General features: G+C 49.6%; 1 protein-coding gene across 1 annotated transcript; it reads right to left on the bottom strand.

The window, feature by feature from the left end:
- Positions 1 to 6,121: 6,121 nt before the first annotated feature.
- On the bottom strand, positions 6,122 to 14,709 carry SHOX (SHOX homeobox). Its single transcript, XM_010217706.2, has 5 exons — positions 14,077 to 14,709; positions 11,365 to 11,573; positions 7,439 to 7,496; positions 7,263 to 7,351; positions 6,122 to 6,395 (listed from the first exon to the last, which is right to left on the bottom strand). The coding sequence occupies exons 1-5, from the start codon at positions 14,348 to 14,350 to the stop codon at positions 6,150 to 6,152; spliced, it is 876 nt and encodes a 291-aa protein (XP_010216008.2). The 5' UTR covers positions 14,351 to 14,709; the 3' UTR covers positions 6,122 to 6,149.
- Between the last annotated feature and the right edge of the window lie 2,715 nt (positions 14,710 to 17,424).

The following is a 17,424-nucleotide window of genomic DNA, read 5'->3' as shown; positions in this document are numbered from 1 at the left end:
AACCAAAAATGCAATGGTACTGCAAATCATACTGGCTGCTCATAGTTTTGCAAAAGCAACAAATTTTAAAAATATAAAAATAAATGCAAAGCATTGTCAAATTTACACTCAACATAATTAAAATAACACACATTTAGAAATTTTCAAAAAAATAAATAAAACATCCACATACATTAATACAAAGAAACAGAGATATTTGCCTGTCTTTGTTGTAATTAATACATACCATAAGCCTAGATTCATGAAAGTATTGCCTTTCAATAAATATCTTCAGCTTCAAAATCTGATATTTTCTACATTCTTCAACTGATTCTTGTTAAATATCGATTTTCAATATAAAGGTGTATGAACTGTGTCAAGTTTTAATATTCATTGGAAATCAGCAAAATTCTAGGCTGATTTACTAAATTAGGCACCAACTTTTAGCATCATATCTGTCTAACAGACAAGCAAAACTTGAGGGATATCTGGTATCATACCCCTTTTGAAAAATATCTCAAACACTGAAGCCTGCAGCTTTCACTGTCCCAACTAGAAGGGCCAACTAACAAAAATAACCAGCCTATTAGCCACAGAGCTACATCGATGTGACCCATGTTACAGCTTTTTAAGATGCGACTTAGAGATGTGATTTTACCAAAAAAAAAAAAGTCATGAGTCATCAAGCAGAAGGCTCTGTTCCTCTCTCTGTACTGAATTTCTTTTTATTGTTTCCATACAATACCAGGCCTTCTCTGGCTCTTCCACATCTTACCGGAGGCAGACCAGGTTTTCGAGTTGCTAAACAAGAAGCCCTGCTCCTTTAGCCCTGGCCATTTGGAAGCCTGTTGACCATAGGAATTCTGCCACTCTAGAGGAAAAACACAGCGTAACAAGGCCATTAGGCTGCTTACTAAGGAGGAGTGGGACACTTCAACCATCCTCATTAACCAGAAGCACAAAAAAACTTCCAGTGATGTTGGTCATGTGCACTTTGTAGAGCTGAGTACCATTAGCAGTTACCAGGATGCCATCTGGATCATTAGATAACTGGCATTATAAGAATAAACATACTTCTAAGGAAGGCGCGTAATTTATTTTTTCCATACTTCAAAAAAATCAATTAAATTGAAAGAGGAAAAAAACCTGCCATCTCCGAATTAATCATGTCCCAAAAAGTAAAATTATATGTTTAAGACTGAACAATTTATTCTGCCTAGCACATCTAAAAGAGCAGAAAACATGCATATTTTCCATCACCAAAAAAAAAACTCATAACTTGGGTTTGCCTTAGGGATCTGGATTTCCATAGGACTACTTGTCCCGATGTGTCAAAGTTATGTCAATTCAAAATCATGTTTTATTATTATTTTATGGGCAAATGTAGCACTAAAAGATAGAGAAGATAAAGCATGCAAAGAATTGACATCAGCACACTTGGTCAGCGTGAAAAATTTATAGTAGGGGAAGCCAGAAATCCCAGAAATCAGGCTTTTCTAGCGATTTGCACATACTGTTGGGAACTCAGATTTTCAGTTCTCCTCTTAGCACTGCCACAGTTTGGCACCACTGTGTCATAAACACAACTCCCACTGACATGCAGGGTCAGCGGATTGGGCAACAACTTCATGTTCTGTGGAAATAACTTACAGGCACGTTCTGCCACTCTTAATCATGCTCACTGCTCCCTTTAAGATTTCTGAGAAAGTAAGGTACAGAATTCAAAATTCTTGAAGCAGGGCCTCTGCTGGTTGCAGCTCGAAAGGGTGTCTAGCACCACGAAGTTCACATCAGATTGTGATCTGGGGGATGATACTACATCACAGAAATGAAAATACTATTGCTCTGTGCTAGCTGAAGGAGATGGAACCTGGTCCTTTATTTATATGCCTTAATTTCTACAAAAAAAAAAAAGAGGGGGGTGGGATAATAATTCTTACCTACTTCATAATGGGTGAGGGTTAAATAATAAACATTTATACAGTGCTTTTCAAATAAACATTATATAAGTGTTAAGTATTATGATATCAATCAAAATATTACTACATCTATATGACCCTACAAAGTAAAAAAAAGTTCCAGTATAACTTTTTTCACACAAGGACAATAAAAATGAACCATGGAATTGGCTTGCTATTCTGATAAAAATGGATGAAGTACTTAAACTTTCTTGACAATTTCAAAAAACAAGGGTCCATGTAAGCATGAAGCCTTTTTATAAATATACAGAGAGAGACTTGTTTATAAACAGCATTAATCATTTGACATTCACTTGAGTTAATTTTCAAAATACCAAATCAAACTTTTGAGGAAGATTCTTTAGTGATCCATATGTGTCAAATGAAGTCCTGCTCCACGGGAAATCTGCCCAGTGCCTGCAGTTCCAATGAGCTTGGAAATCTTACACTTCTCAAATGAAATATCAGTCTGAAATATGATGGATTATGGAAAGATCAACCTAGATTATGAAGGCCGATAAATGAGGATTGGTATGCCTGAGAATCTAACCTGTTACACTACTTTTAAAATTTAAGAACACCTCAAAGCTTTGACCATCTTATCTTCAGCCTCCAGCCTTCTCAGGAAAAAAAGTAAGGGGGAAAAAAAAAAAAAAAAAAAAAAAAGACAGACATAATAAGATAAGGAGTAGAAACTTTGGTCCAGATCCTAATCTTGTATGGATCTCTGGAACTCCACAGCACGGAGAGGAGCCACCATCATTTCCCCTTAGAGAAACATTCAGTGCGATACACGGTAGTCTATGCAGGACTCCTCCATTCTTCCCAACGTAAGGATGACAAGAAAGGGAGGCCACCTGCACATACCATTTGAAACAGATCCCAGGCAAAGGTTTTATACCACTGTGGGTGCAATTGATCCATTCTGGAAATAGGCAAAGCAGACCCTGTTTTGGCTACAGCTCTCACTCAGAGCAGCTTTTCATTTCATTCTGAATGAAATGCAAGAACAGCACAAAGCACCTGGGCAGATTCACAGGAATGTCCTGACCCTTTTCCCAGGCTGATCTATGGAAATTCCTTCAACACAGGCAAACTCCTGTTCTGCTTCCTTTCTACAGTAGAGGGAAAGGTCTAAGCAGTCAGAAGAAATTTGAAGTATTTTTCATTCCAAAAAAAGTTTGCTACAACACCAGACTTATTTTATATTTCACTTATTTTTTGCCTTATTTCCCTTATTGGGGAAATGTTTTCATGTCACGGTTACTTTTTGAATACCAGAAGGAAGCTATGACTAGTAGTATTTCTGGCAAAAATCTAGAAGAATTTTTGCTGGGTTGGTACCTGGTAAAACAGCAAAGGCAGAACAATAATTCTTGAGTCGTTGCTGCCAAAGAAAGACTGATGCATATTGAACATGCATCCTATAAGGGGGTTAAGCTCTGTAACGTTTCATAATTTCACTCAGAGAACAACTGAGGAAATTCAGATCCCAAACAGAGTTTCAACTGAGCTCCATTTCAGTATTTGAAGTGAAATTCCCTCCTTTGTGGAAGTCCAGCACAGGACAAAAACGTCCCTCTTGAGCTCCCAAAAGAGGGCATAAAGGGATTACAATCTGATCACAGGCACAGATACCAAGCAGTCCACCCAACTGAAAGCTTCTGCCTTCTGAACTGAAAGCGTCCGCTTCCAGTGTTCAGCACTGAGCACCAAACTCTCCCTCAAGAGCTGCAAGAATCCGGTATAACAGATTGCTTGTTATAGCACAAAGCATCTTTATAGTAATATTTATTATTTGTATGTTAAAAGTGCTGGAACCACTCTGAATATTTCTTATTTTAGTTAGAAATTCATACATCATCATGAATAACATTTATGCCTTCTAGGTAATGTTTTGCAATAAGAAATTGTTATTTGCTCAGGATTTTTCTCTATATTTCTCAGACACATGTAATAGTATCTTAACATTTTGGCCTCATTTTAAAAAGTTACTGGGCTTTCACAGAGGTAGAAAAGGCAGGTAACACTTATCAGCTCTAGCAAATGCAAAATAGATCGACTTCTCACACAATAAATAGAAAGGAAATGGCACATCTTTGACACTTCTGAAATTTTGCTTGCTCGAAAATATCAAAATTTGAAGGAGAAAAAGAAAAAGACAAGTGTCTAAAATTTATCTACAGCATGAAATTTTGTCCTGCAGTAATATTTGAAATTGATAAATATCAGCAAAAGCCAAAACTAGTAATCAATTGCTAAACAAGACATTAAAAAGCAGACTTAATAATGGCATTTTTGAAAGGATAGCCTTCTATCAATGCAGGCCTTGATAACAAAGGCAACAAATAGCTATCTTGTGAGAGGTAGACAAGAGCAATATTTGTATCTTTCCTTTCCCCTTCCCCCACACACACACAAAAAAAAGGATATAATAAGTAGTATAAAAATTGGAAATGGGGGAGACCAGCAAACCCAGCCACTTTGATTAAAAAAAAAAAAAAGAGGTTTTCCTATTCCCTATCCTTTCCGATTTACGTTAGTTATTTTGCTTAAACATTAGCTTAAGACTTGTCTAAATAGCAGGCAAAAATTAAAATGGTCAAATATTGAACTTGTCCACCTCTCCAAAACACATTCATGGGTTGTTTTTTTGCTTTTTCGTTACTTAAAACGATTGAAAAAATGTCATACAGACTTTTCAGTCTTACTTCCCAGAAATATGGCACATTAACTTGACTAGAAATCATGGCATCTATCTTTTCCCATATGTGATATAGACATAGAAATTTACCCATTCATAGAAAATTCAGACTTGTCATTTTGCCAAGGAGCTGCAATGCACCAGTCTGAGCATAAAGGACTTAAGTTATGGTTCTTGCGGAATCGGTTATTAACAGAATAAGTACGGCTATTTTTTTAATCTATAATATTTACAGTATTGCACTTTACTGCACTTAATTGCATTTCACTAAAATTAATGCTGCATCAGTATTATGCCTTAAAATCATAGGTCCATCTTTGTTGTATAAGTCATTCTTTCTACATCTGGTAAAACAGCAAGATTTCAATCCAAAGAGCCAGACATTTGGAAAAAAAATAGAAAATTGACCTGTTTCTATGGCACAACATTGAGTTTGGGTGATTTTGGCAAAACAGGTGCATGTTTTATTTTTCCCATCTTTCAAATTATCGCTAATGATTAATAAATTCTAGTCTCTCTCTTTTTTTTTTTTTTTTTTCAAAGGACATAGCCATTCGAGACACATTTTTTGTTATTGCTGCTTTTTTTTAAAGGAAAGAAAAGAAAAAAAAACTGCCTTGCCTCAGATCTGAAATTCCACATTTAAATTCAAACCAGTTCTGCAGCAGCAGCTCCTCAGTGATGGAAGAGATTCATGGCAGTGAAATAATACTGTTGGCAACAAAGAAATGTCATCTTTAATGGAGACCAGCCCCAAGGATTTATTATTTATTATTATTATTATTTGTTTTGTTTAGTTTCGTTCTAATATATTTTTTGATCCTCAAAAAAAAAAGGAAAAAAAAAAAGGTGTTTTAGTTAGACACATGCACAAGGTAGCAAAACTGACAGCAGCAGGTGACGTTATGCTGGAGTGATCACTTTTGCCAGAGTCAAAAAAAAATCCAAAGCGTCCCAATGTTCACAGATTAACATAATTTAGAGATTGATTCCTTTTTTTCTTTCTTTCTTTTTTTTTTTTCCTCCATCCTCCTCCCACCTACTTTTTCCTCCGAGAAGTCTTTGATTTGTGAGCGGGGACGGGACGGGACAGGGGCTGTTTGCTGCGCGCGCGCGTGTCTCAACGGGGGCTCGCGGGGGGCGGGAGATTTGAACGTGCCGCGGCGCCAACGGCCGCCAACGGTCGCCGACGGCCGCCGGTCTTCGCCCTGGCCACCAAGTCTGTGCGCGCGAGAGGGCGGCCCGAGGAGCGGGCCTGGGAGCGCTCGCGGGCCGCTTTTTGTTTGTTTGTTTGTTTTTTAAGAGAAAAAAAATAGAGAAAAAAGCCACCCACGCCGCGAGAGGAAAGCGGCGGCCAGGGCGCCCCCGCTGCGCTCCCTCCCTGCGGCCGCGGCGTCGAGGCGAGGCCAGGAGAGAGGAGGAGAGCGCGACAGTCCGGGGGGCGGCGTGCGAGGGGGGCCGCGGCGAGGGCGTCACGCGCGGCCCCACGCGCGGGCACCGGGAGCGTGTCAGAGCCCCAGGGCCTCGGCGTGCTTCCTGGCCTTGAGCCGCAGGTCGGCGATGCTGGAGTTCTTGCTGTTGCTCTTGGCGGCGGCGGCCACCACGGCGGCGGCGGAGGCGGACTCGGCCAGGGAGGCGATGGGCAGCCCGAAGGGCGGCGGCGGGAACATCAGGTAGGGCGCGTGGGCCGCCAGGTGCGGGTGCAGGTGCGGGTGCGCGTGGGCGACGCCCTCCAGCTGCAGCTGCGCCTGGACCTGCGCGGAGGGCGGCAGAGCGCGGCGTGAGCGCGGGGCACCCCGGCCGGCCGCCCGCCCCTCTCCGCCACCCCCCGCGGGGACAGCGCACGGACACGCTTAACCCTTCGCGGAGTGGTTATTTTTTAAAGGCTGCCCAACGCGCGAGAACCGACAAGTGCTAAATAGCTATTTTTCCCCCTCTTTTCTTTCTTTTTTTTTTCAGGGATGTTTGTTTATACCTCGCTAAAAAACACCCTCCGGCCTCGGGACCCTCGCATAGCGGAGCTGGTGTTTGCTTTGGAGCTCTCTCGACCTGTACAAACACCTTGGGTTGACTAAGAGATTTCAGCTCCGGGTAGGTTTGGGGCGGGTGGATGGGGAGGGGTATAAGAGAGAGAGATTATTTATGTATTTAATTATTTTGTTACAAATATGTCTTTAAAAAAATCAATACAATTAATCTGTCAGCTCCACGTGCCTCTGAGCAGAAGAGTGGGGGTGGAGGGTCATTTTATGCTGGGGGAAAAAAAAAAAAAAAAAAAAAAAAAAAAAAAAACGCCGATTAATTCACTCCTCAAAAAAAGAAAAGGAGCGGGAGGGGTGTTACAATCCCGGGGCTGAGTTTCCCGCCCCCGTTGCCGCTGTGGGAGCCCGGGATCCCCCGGCCGTGGCGGCCTCGGTCCCCTCACGGGCCGGGGCCCGCCGTGCTCCCTAGCAGCCGGGACGGGGGTGGCTCCTTCACGAAGTTTTACAGCCCGTTTTTTAACGCGTGCCAACTTCTATATAAATGGCACTTGTAAACGCGTCCGGCTTCCTCCCGTGCAAGCGAGCGGGGGTCGGGGCTTGCTGGGGGAAAGGCAAATCCCTCAAGCTGGAGCTGGCTACCTGTTGGAAAGGCATCCTCAGCGCTCCCATGTTCACGTAGGGGGCCACTCTGCAGGCGTCTAGGTGGCTGGCGGTGCCCAGGATCACCCCTGCGGCGAGAGGGAGGGAGACGAGGCCCGTGAGCGGCGAGGGCGCCCGCAGCCCCGCGCCCGCCGCGCCGCGCCCCCCGCACCCACCTTTGTGCATCTGGTTCTCCTGCTTCCGGCACTTGGCTCTCCGGTTCTGGAACCAGACCTGCGGGGGGGAAACGCGAACAAAACCACAAACACACACAAAAGACAAGAGAAGTAGAGGTAAAGCGGGCAGCTGCGGAGCAGGACGGTTAGCTCGGGGACACGGTGGGATGGAGGACAGAGGCCAGGCTAGGCTGGGGGCTCAACACGATTTTGCAGAGATCTTTTCCCTGCGCGAGATCTTTCCCTGCAGCGCCGGAGCGGAGCCGCGGGGGCGCTTTGCGCAGAGGGTGCCGCTCTTCAGCGCGGTCCCTCGGCAGGAAGCAAAGCCGGGAGAACACACGTTCCCTCGCAGCCGGCGAGGGCGGCGGGCTCCAAAGCTGTGAGTCCCCCTGCGCCTCCCGCGCTGCTGGGCCTGGCGCCCGCCCCGGAGTCCTCGTGCCATCCGTGCCAAGCGAGGGGCCGCCCTGGCAAACTCTAGGATAAGCCCACAGGCGGCCTAGGTCGAGCCCTCGCCTCCGTCCCTTCGCACCTCGAACAGCCCAGGAGCGGCCAGCGCGGGACCTCGCTCCAAGGTCCTAATTCACACGCTATGAGGTTGTCTGCTTCTGCTCCCGAGCTGAGCTTGGAAACCCTGGAAACACAGAACTTGAGCAAAGGGGCCGAATCGCTCTGCAAGCCTTAGACCAAAACAAAACCGCTCCTGTTGGCTTCTCAAAGCTCCGACTTTCGGACAAGAGCAACATCTTTCTAAACGGGATTTTGCAGAAGTACTTGTATCCCACCACCAGTGAAACGCCTGTAATCCAATAATACTCCACTAATTCCAGTCCCTCAAGTCAAACAGGCACAGAGCTTCAGTTGTCACCCCTACGTCACCTCTGCTTCTTTTCAAGGGGCATTTCAGCTTTCCACTCCTTTCTCCCCTCCTAAGGTACTCGGTTTGGTCGCTCTCCTGAAAGGGTCATCAGTGGCTCGGACCAAAGCGTCGGGGGAACAGAAATACCGGCTCCCCACGCTGGTGAAACGTGGTAGCCAAGTCAACACCTCCAACCTTGGATGTGCGCACGCTTGCCAAGAGCTCATACGGTTAATTAATACTAACTGCACTTCCTACGTCAAATCCCCCCTTCCAGCCTTCGCCAATTGCCTTAATGATGGTCATTTACCACGGAGTAATTAGTGCAAAGAAAGGCTTCCAAAGGCATTAATTACCTTGGCTACCTCCGCGCTTTTCCCGAGTGGAGCAGCTCGCGGAGCGGAGCGACAGCCGCTGCCCGGAGCGCGCAGCGCTGCGCGAGCTTCCGCGCAAAAAGCAAATGCGCAAACACCGAGGACGCGAGACGTCTCTCCCTTTTTTTTTTCCCTCTCGAGTGCCGGAGACTGTTTGCATAAGCGCGCAAAATATCATCGTGCTGCAGCGACGATAATAGAGGGGTTTTTTTACAGTTGTAAATCCTTGCAGGAAATCTCCTTATGTGTTTTCTTTCCTTCTCTCTCCTTTCGCCTCTCCAAAGGAGTATAAATTGTCAGGAGGAATTTAAGCAGCGTTTAAACAACTTCTCTTGCAAATCAGAACATCTTTCAAAGAGAAATTATATTTGAATGTGGAAAACGAAGTGCCCTTTCCCTTTAGCTATGAAAAAATAAGGTTATGAGGAATAAAAGTGATGAATTAGCCAGTGCGTTAAGCGATAATAAATCAGGCTTGGTGTGATTCACGATCAATTCCAATTAGTCATGAATATGCTAAGTAAAGCACAGTACACTATTTTAGACAGTTATTTCTTCATTAAGGATCACTCAGTGATTTCTTTCACAAATGCTCTAATCTGATTTCCTTTTGATTTCCATTAGAGACAGTGAATAATGACATTTAATTTAGCCCTGCACCATAAACCCAAAGATATTTGTTGTAATTGAATTACTGCCTGCTCCTCACTATGGTCTCATAACTTTCAATTATAACCCTGACAGCTGGGTGATATGAGTTTCCAGTACAACACTAAAAATAAAAGGTTAATAAGGACTAGCTACCATAGGAGCTTCAATTTATTTACAGCAAATTTCTACACCAAATTGAAACTATATCCTTTAACAGCAAGGGACAAGCGGTTCAGATAGGAATTAGAAAACAATTCCGATCGTATTTTTTAAAAATCTTTCCCTCCCCCCCTTCTTTTTCCACTTCCACCTCTTGACGGATATCAAGTTCTCTGTTTATTCCTAATTAATTATCCATGTCGCCTCTTTTCCCCCTTGATACTTCTGTTATTTCTAGCGTTATTCTCACTCATGCAAACCTCTTTTGTAAAATGATTACATTTAAAAACAAAAGGGGGAGGGTGTCCTATCTCATTATTCCTCCCCTTCCCCCCTTCCCCCCGAATCAGAATCACTTTTTTTCTTTCTTTCCTTTTTTTTTTCTCCTCTTTTTGGTGTGCTGTTTAAAGATCTGTAAGCACTTGAAGCACCAATTTTCCTGCAACTATGAACACCCTGTTAAGGTGCTGCTCAGTAATAAAGTACTTGAAAGAAAGAGTACAGAATCCAATTACAAGTAATTTATTTTTATAGAAACAGTACATCAAGGCCTGGGAAAGATATTACAGAGCCCGGGTAAAAAGATCTGGGAAGATGACACGAGAGTTGATGTCCCCTTCAGCCAAAGTTTAATCTTCCCATTAATTCATACGGCGCGCGCAGCTCAATGCGGCGGGCGCGGGGGCCCGCAGCGCTCGGGCCCCGCCGCGTCCCCCGCGAGCTCCCGCGCTCCTCCAAACCCGCCTGCCCCGACCCGGGCGGCGCAGCGGAGTCCCTAAGGCCCCGACCCGGGCGGCGCAGCGGAGTCCCTAAGGCCCCGACCCGGGCGGCGGAGCGGAGTCCCTAAGGCCCCGGCCCGCCTGGCCGCGCGGCTCCTTTCGGAAAACGCCCGCAGGAGGCGGCTCCCTGCAGCCAGGCAGCCCCGCAGCCGCGGGGAGCAGCGGCCCCCGCGCTCGCTCCCGCGTTTCGGCCCTGTCCCAGGGCTGCGAGCTCGCGCGTGCGCCCCCCTCCCCGACACACACTCACACTCACATTCGCACTCACACTCCGCGGGGCTGCTACCGGCTCTCTCAGCCCCGAGAGGCGGCGGGGGTTCCCCGTGGGAGGGGGCGCTTTGGGGCCTTTCTCCCGGGATTTTACTTCCCTCCGGGCTCTGCTAGGCCGAGTACAGCGCTATAGCCTAATAAGGAGCTTCCCTGCGCTGGGGGCCTTCCCGGAGAGCCACAGGTTGATCTTATTAATCCTTTCTACTTTTTTTTTTTCCTTTTTTTTTGGTGCGACATCTGCTTTGGGGACGTATTCTCCAGTTAGCTTGAGGTTTGGGAGTGGGAGCTGTTTTGTGTCTCCCCCCTCTTCCACGTTCAAACCGAAATGAGAAATACTCAACGCGGAGCCCCCTCACGAGGCAGCTCCGAAGGCCCCAGCAAAGGAGCAGCCCGGGCCATTTCTGCCACTTTGGGGACCCGTTTGGAGCGTTTCGCTGCGCCCGGGGCGCGCAGGGACCCCGGCAGATGGGGCGGGGGGGCTCGGCGGGACCTCGCGCTAATCCCCTCCCTGAGCACCCGTGCGCCCTGGCCTCGTTCATGGCAACTGCTTCCTCTGCCTCACTTCCTTTTTTATTTTTTTTTTTCTACAAAAAAAATACGGAAAAAAATAGAGATGGAGAAAGGATTTGAGGATTAAGGGAGCAGTTTTTTTTTTTTTACTGGCACATTCACAAGGGGAAAAACAAATGATATTTTTAAAAACAAAAAGGCAAATCGCTCGGTTACCGAGAGCCACCGCCATAAATAAGCAAGCCCCAGGACTGAAGAAGCCCCGATGAAGGGACAGGCGCCGCGGAGCGGGAGCGGAGCTGTCCCGCGCAGGACACGCGTGTCTCTTACCTGAACGCGGGCCTCGGAGAGCCCCAGCCTCTGGCTCAGCTCCTCCCTCATGAAGGCATCCGGGTAGTGAGTCTCGTCAAAAAGTCTCTCCAGCTCGTTCAGCTGCTCCAGTGTGAAGTTGGTTCTGCTTCGCCTTTGTTTGAGCTTCGTCTGCCCGTCCTCGTCCTCCGACTTCACGTCCTCCCTCTTCTCCTTGCACTCGTAGATCCCTGCCGGGAGCGGGGAAGGGGAACAGGACATAGAGCCTCCCCTTAGCACCTCTCCCGAGCAGCTAAGAGAGACCCTCTCTCCTGCCCCAGACGTGGCACGGGCCTGGGCCTGGCACCGGGGAAGGGTCTCGCGCGCCCGTTCCCCTCGGGATCAAGCAGCGCTGCGTGAGGGGCTCCCCACCGACACCGCGGCGGAAACACGCGCCTCGTCGAAGAAACTTCGCGTGGGCCTGACCCCGAGGGGGTCCCCCCTGTGCCCGGAGGGACCTGCCGGGGATGGCGGGGGGAGGGGGGCGGTGGACCCTGACCCTCGAGCCGGGACTTCCGAGGCTCGGGCCGGGGACCTCGATCAGAGTCAGGTGCCCGTTTCGTCCGTGCGGGCCGCAGTGGAGGGAGGAGGGGGAAGGGGGAACGTTCTTTGCCCCGATTTATTTATTTCTCCCATTTTTTAGATTCTATTTTGTGCCAGCAGGCCCAAAGCACCGGCGCCGCTTTAAACGCGGCCAGCGAACAGCGGAGGCGCCGCTGGGGCCGGGGAGGCCCTGGGGAGGCCGAGCCGCTCCGCGGGACCCGCCGCCTGCGCAGGGCGCCCTCGGGGCGCGCAACCAGCGCGCAGCCCCGCGGGGTCCCTCGCGCAGCCTCGGCCCCCGGCAGAGCCAGGCCGCGGGAGGCGCGTCCAGAGGTTACACGGGGCCAAATTCGATTTTCCCTCACTGGGCACATTCCTATTTATACATATGCGCATGTATGTATATATATTGCATATACGTATATTGCATATATATATATTAGCACATATATATCACCCTATATACCTAGAGGAACCCCCAAATTCAAACAGATAAATGTAAATCCCCCGTTTATTGCATGCAATAAAATGCCCTGAACTGCTCCAGTGCTGGAGCAAAGCGGTCCCAGTACCCAAGCCGAGAAGCCCGTTTCACTCCTGGAATTAAAACCATCTCTGCTCGACATTACTCGCCCTGTCTCCCAGTCACCACCGGCTGCCTAAAACTTTGGGATGGGCCTGGCCTCCGGAGGAGGGTGTCGGCCCGTCATTTTTAGTGGCCTTTTGTGCGCACTTCTCGTGGAAGGGGAACCCCTATTAGGAGACGAGGGTGCTAATCCAGCAAATGCCCAGGGAAAACGAGACGCGTGCAGAATCCCTCTCCGTTCGGAGAGATGGGGATACAGTGCGTCCGTGATAGGTATAAAATTTTAACCGTCATCTCCGTGGGACCAAAATCTCACGCCGGAATCAGCTGAAATTAGGCTGAAACCTGGCATGAATTTAAACTGTCTCAAGCAGCTCAGTTCTTTCCAACTCCTCCCTTCCATCCCCACCCCCAGCCCCTCTCCACAGATTAGATTAGCTAAACACACAAGCCAGAATTTTGATACACGGGGAAAAGGGGGAGCAGGAGAGATTTTTTTTTCCTCTTTCGTTCGCCTTAAAAAAATAAATAATATATATATATTTTCTGGAGGGTGCCCTGGTTTCGTTTTCACAAACCATCTCCTGCTTGGATAATTCCTCTAACCGATTTGCAGTCCCGAGAGCCGAGAGGGCAGAACAGCAACGCTGCGGAGACCCGCGCAGAAACCCCCATATAGGGGGTTGCGCCCAGTCCCTCTGTGTGGGGAGAGGGTGAAGGAGAGAAGAACGTTAAATAAGCGCCCAGGCTGTAAATTAAAGTGCCTCTCCCCCAGCGTTGTATTAAATGGGATCAAACAGTAGGAAACAGCTGAAAGGCCGCTTGTTGTTCCCCAACCTATTAACCGCTTTTTATTACCCGAAGGTGGCCGGTGGCTCCCCAGGCGGCTCCACCTGCCTGACTTGCCTGGAGACACTTTCTCAACTTTCTAATCCATCCTTTCTAACCTCTGCCTTCCTGGGGAACTGGTGCGTCCCCTGAAAATTGCATACATACATATATGTGTGTGTGTATGTATATATAATGATTGGTAATCGGGCGAGCCTGTCCTGCTGGGCACGGAGGCGGCTGCTCGAGGCAGGAGCGCTCCGCGCCTCCTCCGCGGGGGCTCCGCACCGCCAGGCCCGGGGACCGCGGACCCTGCCAGGCACGGCCCGAAAGCGCTTCCCGCGCCCGCGCAGCCTTCCCGCGGCAGCCGCGGCCGCCGCGCACCCCGGCGGCCCGGAAACAGGAAGGACAGGTCTTCTGAGACGCGAAAACTCCCCGGACAAGGCTTTCCCCGTACAAAAAACACACGCACACACGAAAATGTCCGTCGTCCCGCGCTGCCCCCTTCCCCCGCGCCAGATCCGCAGCGCCGCGGGTCGATGGCGCCTTTCGGCGGGGCCCGGCGCGGGGAGGACGGGACTTGCCGCTGGTTTCGGGGAGAGCCGGGCGCGGACGCGCACGGAGATGCGCCCCGCGCGGCCTTTGCGCGGGGAGGCGGGTCCGGGGGGGCCCTCGCCACGGTGGCCACGGCGGGCAGAGGGGCCCGGGCCGCGGGCGAAGGCGGCGGGCGCCGCTCTTACCTTCCGCCGTCCTGCCCGTGCCGAACTCCTTGAGTTTGTCCTTGTCGCTCTCTACGTGCTCCTTGAAAAGATGCACCGGGCAATGGTTGCTGCTCTCGGTCATGTCCTGCAGGTTAGAGTCTGAGTTTCCCAGCTCCCTGGAGCGAGCCAACCCACTCTCCAAAACTTCCCTGTACGTGATCGTCTCCTTCTTGTTGCTGCTGCCACCGCTGCTGCTGCTTTCTTTGCTTTTCTGGTCAAAAGATTTGGATACAAAAGCCGTAAGTTCTTCCATGGCTGCCCGGTGCTCTTATCCACAGAGATCCACTTGATTTCGGTGGGCGATGTGGCCGTCCTCGGCACGCTCTTTTTGCACGTAGAAGATGGGCTGTATAGGGTTAGATCACTCCTGCTGTTATTTATGCCTTTCAATTTGAGATCACACTATTTATACATGGCTACCTCAGCCCAGCCCCCAGCTCTCCCTGTCTCCAGCAATTACTGCCTGCTCCATAGTCGCGGGCGGACTCGGAGCAGTATCTCCCCCACCGCAGTCCAGCAATTGGCTTTCTTCTCATTTCATCACTCTTTGGCATCTTTGCACCTTGAATTCGGGAGGCAAAGAGGCAAAAGAGAGAGGGAAAAAAAAAAGCGAGAGAGAGGAAGAGAGAGAGGATAAAAGGGAGGGGTAAAAAGAGGAAAAACATAAAAATAGGTATCTGCATTCTGTAAATGGGTTGCAGAAATGAAAGTCGAGGAAGACTTAATTGATTGTAAGGACATCCTGTGCGTGGCAACACTGTGAGTAAGAGCGGACCTAGCTAATCCTATAACTGTGCTCTGCAATTACATGTATCGCTATCAAGAGGAAAGGAAAATGATTGTTCAATAAAAAGGTAATAATGAGTAAAAAGATGGAAATGTGCATTTGTTGTAATCATTTGAAATTCTACCTGATCTGCTGTTTCGCTAATTTAGCTTAATTGAATGATCTAAATAATCAGCGAAGCAAAAATATATATATATTGTTTTAAAAGTGCTGCCTGCGTGGGTGGGATGGTGGGTGCGTGGAGCGAGCCGGGGGGTGCGAGGGGGGGACGTGGATGCAGTTAAACAAGTTGTTAGATGTCTCGGAGATCCTGCTCGTTTTGTTCGGAGGATTTGGAGGGATTGCTTGGTTCGATTTATTTTTTGATTTGTTATTTATTTTCACCCATGGGTAGGGGGACACCGCAAGATGCGTGTAAATCTCGCAGGCTCTCTTTTCTTGGATAAATGCTATGATGTTGTCTGAGGATGTCGTTCGGGAAAATTGTAATCTAAAATGTTCCTTTCGCTGCTGTGGAGCCATCCTGCTGCGTGTAGTAAAGGCGTAATGTGCTAACACGAGAGTTTGTACGCGACGAATAGAGTATTAATTCGCCTGCTGCTTTTTTTTTTTTTTTTTTTTTTTAACGAAACATATCCTGCCAGACCTCAGATAGGACTGTCGCTAATTTCCCCACCTTGTTCATTAGAGGCTGTTGTTATTTTTGCTGCACCCCACCCCCCCTGCAATAACGACCACTTTGCGCGCTCCTACAGTCGCCTGAAATGAATGTCCAGATCCAGCCGTGGTGGTTCTCGCACCTCTGCGCACAATTTGATCCGGGGTGGAGGAAAACAGGGTGGGACAGAGCTGACTTTTTAAGCTATTTCTTTCTATCTCCTTTCCTCGGTCTTTAACAGAGCAGGGGTTGGCGTTTGACGGGATTTCGCCTGCTGCTCGTTTGGATTTTTTATGTCCTTCTTGTCGCTGCTCCTGGCCCCGAGCTGGGCAGAACCGAAGCCCGTAGCCGAGCAAGGGCCCCAAACCGGAGGGACACCGAAAGAGAAAATAATAATAATAAACTTTAATTAATCCAAAGGTGCCCCCAGCACCAGAGTTAACACCTCCGCAGGAGGAGGGGGGAATAATAATCGAGGAAGCAATTAATAAAGCGCTTTAAAAAAATCAATCTCCCCCCCTGTGCGAATGTAAAATGATTATCTAGGGGACAAGGATTGATCATTTGATCTCGGCACTGCGGTTATCGCTGACATTTATTATATTGCCGTGTCTCGGTGGCATCCTTCCTCCGGAGTTCATTTAACAAGTGCGGGAGCCGAGGAAGCGTCTTATACAGCTTAACACGCAGGTCTTGTCATCGCAGACGCCAATCAAATCCGGGGCTCTAATGTATATCACAAGGCACCACATAAATAATAAAGGCAAAGGATAGACGTGGAAGTAATGTATGGCTGGGAAAGGGAGAGAGATGCAGGCAGGACAGGCGGGGTACGCGCGTGTCGCGGGGTCTGCGCGTTGGCACGTCTAGGCGCTGATGGTTACTCGGGTATTAACGCTGTCGGTTACTCGGGTACTAATGCGGGTCGCGCAGCACGCGCATCTCTGCTGGGCGAGGGAGCAGAGGACGCGCGCGCCCCCGCGCAGCCCCGCGCAGCCCCGCGCGCTCCTACCTGCGCGCACCGCCGCGCACCTCGCGGGCCGAGGGCTGCGGGAGGCGCTCGCCCTTTGGGGAAACTTTTCCGAGATAGGCCAAGACCGATACCCCCGTTCACTCCAGGTCTCCCCCCAACCCCTCTCTCTCTTTTTTTTTTTTTTTTTTTTTTTTTTTTTTTTTTTTTAAGTAGAAAATGAGGTGTTTGCTGACTCTTCCCCTGCCCGTTCCGCAGCCCCGCTCTGGCGGCCGCTCCACGCCGCTTTCCCCCCACTTCCCTCCCCGTCCCGCGGAGCCCCCCGCCTGCTCCGGCTCCTCCGTGTCCGTCCCCGTGGGGCTGCCCCCCCCGCCCCGCCCTGTCCCCCACGGCTCTTCCCGCCACCCCTGGGGCTGCAGCCCCGACGGGACACGGGCATCCCCGAGGGCAGAAGTCCCTGCTGTCCCCTCCCTCCATCCATCCACCGCTCCTTCCCTGTCCCGTGCTGACGGAGCAGAACCCCCCTGGGAGACTCGGTCCCACCGTGTCCTCCCGGGAGGAGTTGCCTCGGATTCGCTCCCACGGCAAAAAAAGTGCGACAGGGCATAGGGAAGAGGGCGGGAGGGGGGAACAAAAGAAATCCCCAAAAGTGTCTCCAGACGCTGCTCTCCGCGGGGCGGGGGGCGCGGGGGCGGTCTTCCCCTCCCGCCCACGGACGGGCCCGCACTGCCGCGAGTGGGGTGGGCGAAGCAGGGGACGCGTCTGACCCGCCGCTCTCTTCGCGAGGCCGCGTGTCCGGGGGGAATCAGGATTCCTGCTGCTCGAAATAACGGCGTGGGGCGGGGGCTGCGAGGAGGGAGGGTGCAGGGGAGGAAGAGGGGGAGCTGCTCGGCCTCCCGCTCCCCCCCTCCA

This window comes from Tinamus guttatus, unplaced genomic scaffold, assembly GCF_059628265.1.
Source record: "Tinamus guttatus ecotype Peru unplaced genomic scaffold, ASM5962826v1 Tinamus_guttatus_pri_ptg000134l, whole genome shotgun sequence".
Classification (NCBI taxonomy): Eukaryota; Metazoa; Chordata; class Aves; order Tinamiformes; family Tinamidae; genus Tinamus; species Tinamus guttatus.
Note: the sequence above shows the minus strand (reverse complement) of the source record. Positions and strands in the feature narration are given on the sequence as shown.